Source organism: Electrophorus electricus, chromosome 1 (assembly GCF_041902795.1).
Source record: "Electrophorus electricus isolate QZ-2024a chromosome 1, ASM4190279v1, whole genome shotgun sequence".
Lineage (NCBI taxonomy): Eukaryota > Metazoa > Chordata > Actinopteri > Gymnotiformes > Gymnotidae > Electrophorus > Electrophorus electricus.
In genome coordinates this window covers 29,993,238-30,002,270 of record NC_137497.1, presented here as the reverse complement: position 1 = coordinate 30,002,270, position 9,033 = coordinate 29,993,238, and the positions used below count along the sequence as shown (strand labels likewise).

General features: G+C 39.3%; 1 protein-coding gene across 1 annotated transcript; it reads left to right on the top strand.

The window, feature by feature from the left end:
• Positions 1 to 1,400: 1,400 nt before the first annotated feature.
• LOC145659571 (choline transporter-like protein 4) lies at positions 1,401 to 9,033 on the top strand. The gene is made up of 18 exons (XM_081722388.1): positions 1,401 to 1,425; positions 1,809 to 1,857; positions 2,100 to 2,173; positions 2,291 to 2,369; positions 2,863 to 2,899; positions 3,002 to 3,020; positions 5,347 to 5,469; positions 5,632 to 5,731; positions 6,034 to 6,126; positions 6,330 to 6,432; positions 6,711 to 6,970; positions 7,126 to 7,220; positions 7,307 to 7,410; positions 7,678 to 7,751; positions 8,010 to 8,080; positions 8,196 to 8,290; positions 8,545 to 8,629; positions 8,885 to 9,033. The coding sequence occupies exons 1-18, from the start codon at positions 1,401 to 1,403 to the stop codon at positions 8,968 to 8,970; spliced, it is 1,572 nt and encodes a 523-aa protein (XP_081578514.1). The 3' UTR covers positions 8,971 to 9,033.

The following is a 9,033-nucleotide window of genomic DNA, read 5'->3' as shown; positions in this document are numbered from 1 at the left end:
GGGCCACAGATGTGAGACAGATACACACATGCATACACACAAACACACACTCTGTCTTTCTCTACAAATATACTAGAGCTGAGGAAGTAAAATTTGTGTAGTGCATGTGCCTTATCTTCAGTCAAAGGCTAAAATAACCTCTCATCTGTTGGAATGAAAGAAGAAATTTAAGTTAATTTCAGAAAGCATTACTTTCTTTGTTGTCATGCTTAAAAACAAACCTTTGACAATAATTATATATATATATGTGTGTGTGTGTGTGTGTGTGTGTGTGTGTGTGTGTGTGTGTGTGTGTGTGTGATTTGTTTTCCCACTGTACTTTACTGTATTATTTTTACTGTGCTAAGTGTATCAGAAATCAATTTCATTAATTTTTCACAGAAGCAGTATATATAGTAGCTATCTTAATCCACTGTTGTTTCGTTAGCAACATTGTAAAATCATATAAATTTAGCCATTGATATCTTTTATTTTTGTATTCTTCTTCATCAAAGGAATCAAACCCTCAGGCTCTAAAGCTCCGTTACCTTCGCCGCTATTTTCCAAAACTGCTGCAACTTCAGCAGCTGTAAACTTGTTTTACAACATTTTTGGAAATGTATCCGACGTGAAGGGAACGCCGTAATGATTTCATGATTGTTTATTGTTTAGTTTCACACAGATTGACACACAAATTCATCAATAACACACGAAGAAATGGATCAGCTCTGAGTGACAGACGAACAGACGAATCACACGGCGATCGTCCTGTGATTCGACGATGAATGACGGTAAAATGTACTATAAGTGTTACTCGATTGGGGGCGGGAGAGTCTTCTTTTAAGCGCAGACTGACTGCAGACTTTTATTTATCTCAAATAAACAATCAATCAGGGTCCATGTCCTTCCTGATAAAAATTGGAGTTGGGAGCATTCATTTATTCTGGCATACATTACAGACTTTAAAGTTTTTTTCAGAATTGTCAAAAAATTATTTGTCAGTCGCATAGACGTAGTTTTGGGAGGGGACGGGGTGCGTGTCATTTAGCCTCAGGTTATATCTTGGTGACAAGCCTAAGGTTACATTATTATGTAAAGATGATTTTATTATTTGTTTAGCTTTTTTTAGTACGTTAAAAGCACAGTAACCTTGGACAGTTTAAGCGTATAGGCCTAAATATCCGACGCAGGACATAGCAAGCAGAGTGTGAGCATCGCACAGCATGGAAGGCAGGTGCTCGCGACCAAGATGCCTTTGTTGATGAGCTGAGAATGAGAACGTGCTGTGACACGTCACAATGTGTCCATAACCTGGAATGTGTGCGTCATAAGAACAGAGTATCATATGTAAGAATATTTTTTACTGTAACATTACACATTGCGGACTCTGTGTGATCGAAAGTGCAAGGAGGAAGAGTACGATGGTCAGGAAACCGGATTATAATGGTGAGGTGTTTTTTTTTTGTTTGTTTGTTTGTTTTTTCAGATATATCCATCCATATGCCAAAGATTTTATGAGAATCCCATACGCCATATGCAATGGTTAACAAATAAACATTGTACAAAACTATCATGTACATTTCATGTTAAAATTATAATAGCTCTTACATACTTGCTAGGTCTATTTCATATTAAAAACATTCATGTAGTGTACGATCTGTAACTATGTATCAGATCAAAAGCATATGTGTACAGAAGGTGTCATAAAAATATGTAACTGTATATAAAATGTGTTAGACAAAATATAGAGTACCAGTCAAAAGTTCAGACACACCTGACTGAATGTATGTTTTTCATAGGTTTAAACTCATTATATTCTATGTTCTCAGGGGAACCTTTCCCATATGAGCCTTTTTTCAGGGGACCAGTTAGCAAGAGGTGAGTCCTTAAATCTCTCAATGTTCCTCCCATTTACTCCTTCATATCAGTTGACTTTAGTAAACTATTTAAAGCACACACATCATGGATCACAGAATGTCTGTTATTAGCTCTATACAAGAAATATATGAAGGCCATAGATCTACTAAAACTTATTTGAAAGTCATTTGACTTAGCTAAATAACTTTATTACATAATTGAAATGATACAAGTGTGTAGCAATACTTCTTGTTTTTCTTCAGGAGTTGTACAGACATTATCTGCTGTATGGCTTTTGTGGCTGCCATTGTCAGCTATATGCTTATTGGCATCCTGGGTAAGAAACATTTCCAACTACACTTTCATGGAAAAATGATTATTCTGGGCTTATAAGAAAGGTCTTTTACACATGTATGGCTTGTGAGATATCCTTCTAACAGAGGTTCTAACACAGCTTTGTTGTATGGAGACCCTCGTCATGTCCTGTTGCCCCGGAATTCCACTGGGATGTTCTGTGGATCTGGAGTCAATTTGTAAGTCCCTCACATACTGGATTAGTATTTATGTCTTCACAGGAATACCAAAACAGCACACTCAGCATGTAAGGAACACTGTCAATATTCTCTCAAATGAGTAGAACTAGCATTACAGTGGAGCTGTGCAGGTTCAAATCATGTGGATACATTAAAGAGCAACAGTGCAAGATGGATTAGATTTTAGGTTAAATATTTTCATGATTGGCAATTCACAGCAACAAGTGGACCCAATCAAATCACACATGTTTAATGATTGCCTCTAAAACAAAGGGTCCAAACTCAGGTCTAGGAGTGTCACAACACTACGGAGTTTATTGTTTACCCCAATCATACTCACCCTAGAAGAAAGAACATTTAGGGGAGTAATGGTGTGACTACACCACTGAAGCCTGATACACATGCTCAAAAAACTGAATAAAAATTGTTTCTTTAATTGGCTAATATTCATGTGTCAAGCTGCATTTGTTTCCAGCATCCTCTTGTGTTTCAGTGACAAACCAAATGTCCTCTACTTTGACGTTCTGAAGTGTGTCAGAGCAACCACAGAAATGGATGCCACTCTAGAGGGTCTCCAGTGTCCAACCACTCAAGTGAGATTTCCACAAAGATTTCCTGTTGAAATTGTACAGAGGCTGAACACGTTTGAATGTAGCCTATTAGAAATCTGCACATGAGACTCATTTATTACAAAACAGTTTATTATGTAGTATGTGAATGCAAGTTTGTAAGTCTGGGGGCTTGGGTATCTTTTTGTTGCTTGGCTTAGGAGCCTTTTTCTGTATCATGCAATGAACAATGAAGTGTAGATATAAATATGAAAAGCAACACTGTGTTTAGCTGCTCAAATAAGATCTCCTTCACTCTGTGTGTTTGTGCATTGGCTTGCAGGTCTGTGTTAAAAAATGCCCTTCGGAGTTCTGGAAGTTGCCCGCAGAGGCGTATGCCCCAGATGCCCTACCTAAAGACTTCTTTCAGCAGCAGTATTGTGATCCTAGACTTGACCTTGCCCAAACCACAATGGTAAAACCTCACACTGCAAATGAGCAATGTAACCAACTTTATCGCTGGCAAATAAATCCTCACCACCCTCTTGACAGAACAGAATCTGTCATATCAGAAGTCTTTGCAATATGCAACCCTTTGTTCCAAGTAGATGGAATTAATTCATTGGTTAAGCCAATCACACATACATAGGATTCAGTATGTTAATGAGATTTTCACATGCATTTCTACTACAGAGTGTTCAAGACATCCTCAATCAAGAGCTTTGTCCGTATTTCTACACCCCAAGTAAACCAGGTACAGACAGCAGGATTACCTTTACAACTACCTGTCTATTTGTCCATCCTGTTTTGTAACAGTTTGACTATGCTATGCACTAAAACATAACCAAACCACCAGGACTGTGCATTTACCGCCATCATAAGTCAGTAGGTTTCATTTTTACAGTCATATTATTTTTCTGTTTCTCTGTGTCTCTCTCCCCTCAGCACTAGGGAAATGCCTGCCTAGCTTTGAACTACAGGACGTTCCTCCAGACTTCTCTCTCCCTGGATTCGCTTCCGTAGATGAAACAGTCAAGCACATAAAGAGTGCTATGGAGTAATTCTTCACACACACTCACACACACATATGCATGGATGGTTGGTGTTGATCTATAAGCTGCTTTTGCTGACCAGTATTTTTTGCTTGCAGCTCTCTTGTTTCAGGATTCAACTTTAAGTCAGTGGGGTTACGGATTTTTGAGGATTTTGCTACATCATGGTATTGGATATTAATGTAAGTTAGTTTTATACAAGATTGTATTACACCCAGACATTGTATAGTGTGTGTGTGTGTGTGTGTGTCTCTGTGTGTGTGTGTGTGTGTGTGTGTGTGTGTGTGTGTGTGTGTGTGTGTGTATATATATATATACAGAAAGATTTCATTTGATTTTCCTTCATCAATCTGCATAGAATACAATACTATATGCAATACAATACTACATATAATACTGGCCAGCGAGATCTAGGGAGACTGTTTGTGGTTTCAAACTTCTTCTATTGGAGAATGATGGAAGCTACTGTGATCTTGGGCAGTTTCCAAGCTGCAGAATATTTCTTGTAACCTTCCCCTGATCTGTGTCTTGACACAATTCTTGACACAATTCTCTGAACTTCATGACTTGGCTTTCACTCAGACACTATGAACTGTGAGTCCATAAACAGACAGATTTCTGCCTTCCCTGATTATGTTCAGTCAATTCAGTGAAGCACAGGTGAACCCTAATGAAGTTAAAAAAAAAATTACAGGGACCATTGATAGAAGTAGGATTCAACAGAGCTCAATAAAAACTGTCTTAACAAAAGACCTCAATATGTATGTTAATGCAGTATTTCAGACTTTTATTTTAAATAAATGTACAAAACATTATAAAAACCAATGTTTGTTTTCTTGTTGAGGAGTATTTTATCTAGATTGATGAGGAAAAATAGTTAAATCAATTTTAAGATGAGTAATACACAACAAATTTGAAACTTTCTGTATGCATTTTAAGTAAATATTTTTTTCTCTCTCTCTCTCTCTCTCTCTCTCTCTCTCTCTCTCTCTCTCTCTCTCTCAGAGGTCTGGTGGTTGCTATGGTTGTTAGCCTCATGTTCCTCCTGCTTATGAGATATCTGATTTTCGTGCTACTGTTGGCTCTCATCGTGGGAGTGCTCGTAGCTGCAGCGTATGGTAAGCCTGTACAATACATGTTTTAACATACCTGCCATTAGCGACCAGCTCACTGGGTAATAATTAAGCCCTTCATGAATGGTCTCCTGCTGCACTGAAACAAGGAAAATACCAAATTACTGTGGATGGTTCTATGACTGGCACTGATTTGCTACCCTATAGTGTATGAACTCTGCATGGGACCCTTAATTTTAAAGACAAATTGCAGGGGGTTAGATTAGTGAATGAGGATGTAAGCTGTCTACTCTGTCTTTCTCAGGTATCTACTACTGTTACCGGGAATATAACCACTACAGACACTCCAAACTCACCCTCGGTGACATTACTTATAATTCAGAATTCTCTGTCTACCTTCAAGTGAAAGAGACGTGGCTGTTCTTCTGTAAGGGCTATCAGATTTTCTCACAAGACATGTATTGACAGTATATAAAGTAGAAACAAACATGTTGTAAAGAAAGGAATTTTTCTAAGAATGGATGCATGGCTTTGGTTTATACTGTTGCTGTATGTGAATGATTTTTGTGTGTTTGTGTTTATGTGGCAGTGGTGAGCCTGTGTCTTTTGGAATTCGTAATTTTACTCTTCCTGACACATCGGGGGAGGAGAATATCTGTTGCATTGGCACTGATCAAAGAGTCCAACAGGTAGAGCTTTTTAGGCCTTCAGACACATAGGCGGTAGTAAATATATCCATTGCCAGCATTTCTTTAAACAAATGTCAGCCATCTGCTATGTCCTTCTTGTTTTTGTTGTTGTTGCTGTTGTTTATAAACAGAAAATCACCTTGGATACAAGAAACCCATTAACATTTTTCTTCAAATCAGTGCAGTCTCGGCATTCCTACATTATTACTCATATAAAGCCACTTCGCGGGGGCAGCCTGTATAAAGGCTCTCTTGTGCTCTTAAGGCTACATGAGGCCTTTTGTGCTCTGTGCTGTGTGTAGGGCGGTGAGTTGTGTGACGACCACACTGGCTTACCCCTTGGTGACGTTCCTGCTGGTGGTGATAAGCATGGCCTACTGGGGAATCACTAGCCTGTATCCTCTGCCACTTCCTCTTCTCACCTACCTTCACTTCCTGCTAACAAAGCAAGGCAGTAACTGTATATCTGTCCTCGCCACTGAATTAGTGCTGTAGCTTGGATTGTATTGGTAGTTTGTTGTTGAAAATGTGCTTGTGTCAGTATTTTGTGTGTAGAGTGTGTGTGTTAGGCTGTGTCCTTGACCATTACTGCCCTCAGGTATTTGGCCACATCAGGTGCTCCTGTATACCATGTCGCTGCTCTCAACTCCTCCATAGCCAACTGTAGTTCTATCACAGGCTCAGAGATTTGCATTCCCAAGGTCAGTCGCCTACATACACCCACACACTATAAACCCAAACTGTAATATTGTTCCCTTTCAAATATATAGTATAACATTCACATTTTGCTATTTGCAGCTTCATACAGACATAATATGGTGAATGTATATGATATTCATATGATATTCATACTTCACAATGACTTATTTTAGATGCATTCAGATTACTGACATGTTCCAATAGCCTGGTAATGATTCATTTCACATCTCTTTCCTTTTATTTATACTGTTGTTGTTGTCTTCTTCTTGTTTCTTTTCAGGAATTCAGTGCTTCTCTCCATCCTGATTGTCCATCTGTGCGCTGTGTGTTTTTTAAATACGATGACACGGACTTGTTCTCAAGGATCGCACCCTACCTGCAGATCTATAATTTGCTGGCTTTCCTCTGGTGCGTGAACTTCATCATCGCCCTGGGCCAGTGTACACTAGCCGGTACCTTCGCATCCTTCTACTGGGCCTTCAGTAAACCAGCAGACATTCCCCCGTACCCTCTCTTACAAGCCTTCATCCGGACACTAGGGTACATAGCACTCGTGTTTCATCCCTGCTCCGCTCCGATTGCTTTGATATCAGCCACACCCGAAAGTACATTCCCTTGGTTTGGTGACTACTAACCTAGTACAGAGTCCTAACTGCTCCCCACCTCTAAAGTCTACTAAACTGCTTTTTTTCAAGGTGTCATGTCGGCTCTTTAGCATTGGGTGCTGTCATCCTTACCATATTCCAGGTCCCTCGGATGTTACTGGAATATCTTGACCATAGGTTCAGAGGTAACAATATATATAAAACCTTCATGACCTTAGTCCTGCTTTCTCCTGTCTGTAACTGTAATGTGACACAATTGTCTACTCCACAGACTGCCGGAATTTCTGTTGTCAGTTTGTGATGATGTCCCTCAAATGCTGCTTTTGGTTCCTGGATAAATTCCTCAAGTTCTTCCACAGAAACACCTATATCATGGTGTGTCTCATATCCAGCTGCACACAAAAAAATGATCGATGCTGAAATAACTGTTTTTATGTGTCTTCAGTGATCGGTTGTCTAGCGTTAGTATGAGTATTAGATAAAAACTAAATGAAAAACTGTATGGTGTATATTAGTATGATATGGTTTTTTTTTCACTTTGTGGTAATAGCATCAAAGTATGTAATTGTGTCCATATGACTAGTGAAATTTACTGAGTGTACAATCTGACTCAACATGCTGTTTGTGGTTGATAATATACAGATTGCTATACATGGAAACAATTTCCATGTGTCTGGCAAGAATGCTTATATGCTCTTGAGGAGAAATATTAACCGGTAAGTCCTCAGACAGAGGAGATGTTTCGTACATATTATTGAACGTATGGGGTTGTGTGTGAATGTGAATGATTTAATGTTGCTGTTGTGGAACAAATTACTTCCATTTCCTTGTTTTGAAGGCAAAAATATTAACTGGAGGAATTTATCAGTACATACTCATGTGAAAATAATTTGTATACATATTTTTAATATGAGTACCAATTGTTCTAGCTCAAGTTTAGCACGCTGTCCTTGACCATGTCCCTCTGTCCACAGGGTGGTGGTGTTGGACTGTGTTACAGACACACTGCTGTTTTCCGGCAAGGTGCTGGTGGTCGGATTAGTGGGTGAGAAATACAGTGTGAAGTCATGTGTATGTTACCCATACTACACTTCATCACATTTAAAAGGTACAACACACTTTAAAAGGTAACTCTGGGGGTTTTCTACATTCCCTGTAAGGTCTGCTGGCTTTCTTCTTCTTCTCTGGGAGAATCAGGCTGCCAGATGACAATTTCCAGATTCAGCTGCTGCATTACTACTGGTTGCCCGTTATCGTATGTATTGCCTCCACTGTCGGATAACCTCAGAACAAACTCAAGTGCTGACACTTGCTTCTGTGTGAGATCAAAACATCAGCATATTCAGTACACTGAATAAATGGTTCTTTCTTTAGATACCAAAGGGTTTAATGACAGCAATTGTAAAGTCACTTTGTAAATAACCAGGATTTACACATTTATTCTGTAGAGCAGTGCCTGTTATAGTACTGACGGCCCAGCCTGTAAATCTACTACTGCTGTTTTTTTAGACGGTGATGGCGGGAGCTTACTTGGTCGCTCAGGGCTTCTTCAGTGTGTACAGCATGTGTGTGGACACCCTTTTTCTCTGCTTCTGTAAGCTACACACACACACACACACACACACACACACACACACACACACACACACACACACACACCTACTCATTCCACCAGTTCATGACACTGGGCACACAGTTGAAAGCTTGCATGGTCCAGTCCCTTTACTTCAGAGAGAGTAGAATTATAAAAAACATTATTAGCTCACATTTCAGTCTTAAGCTACTATATATTCCAATCAACAGGACTACATTGTTTTCACTTCCACTGTAATGTTTTTGTCTCCTCTAGTGGAGGATCTGGAGCGTAATGAGGGCACCATGCTGAGACCATACTACATGTCCGGGTCTCTGTGGCGAATCCTCAATAAGTCCTAAAGAGCCTTAAAAAAAAGACAGCTTTCGACCACATCCTTTTCCATACTTTTCATAAATAAACCA

What these genes read in the sequence shown, in the direction of transcription:
- LOC145659571 (XM_081722388.1), top strand. Translation starts at nt 1,401, where the DNA reads ATGGTCAGGAAACCGGATTATAATG. An exon ending in CAGGAAACCGGATTATAATG is followed by an intron (nt 1,426 to 1,808) that starts GTGAGGTGTTTT and finishes CTATGTTCTCAG; the next exon opens with GGGAACCTTTCCCATATGAG. An exon ending in ACAGAAACACCTATATCATG is followed by an intron (nt 7,411 to 7,677) that starts GTGTGTCTCATA and finishes GATAATATACAG; the next exon opens with ATTGCTATACATGGAAACAA.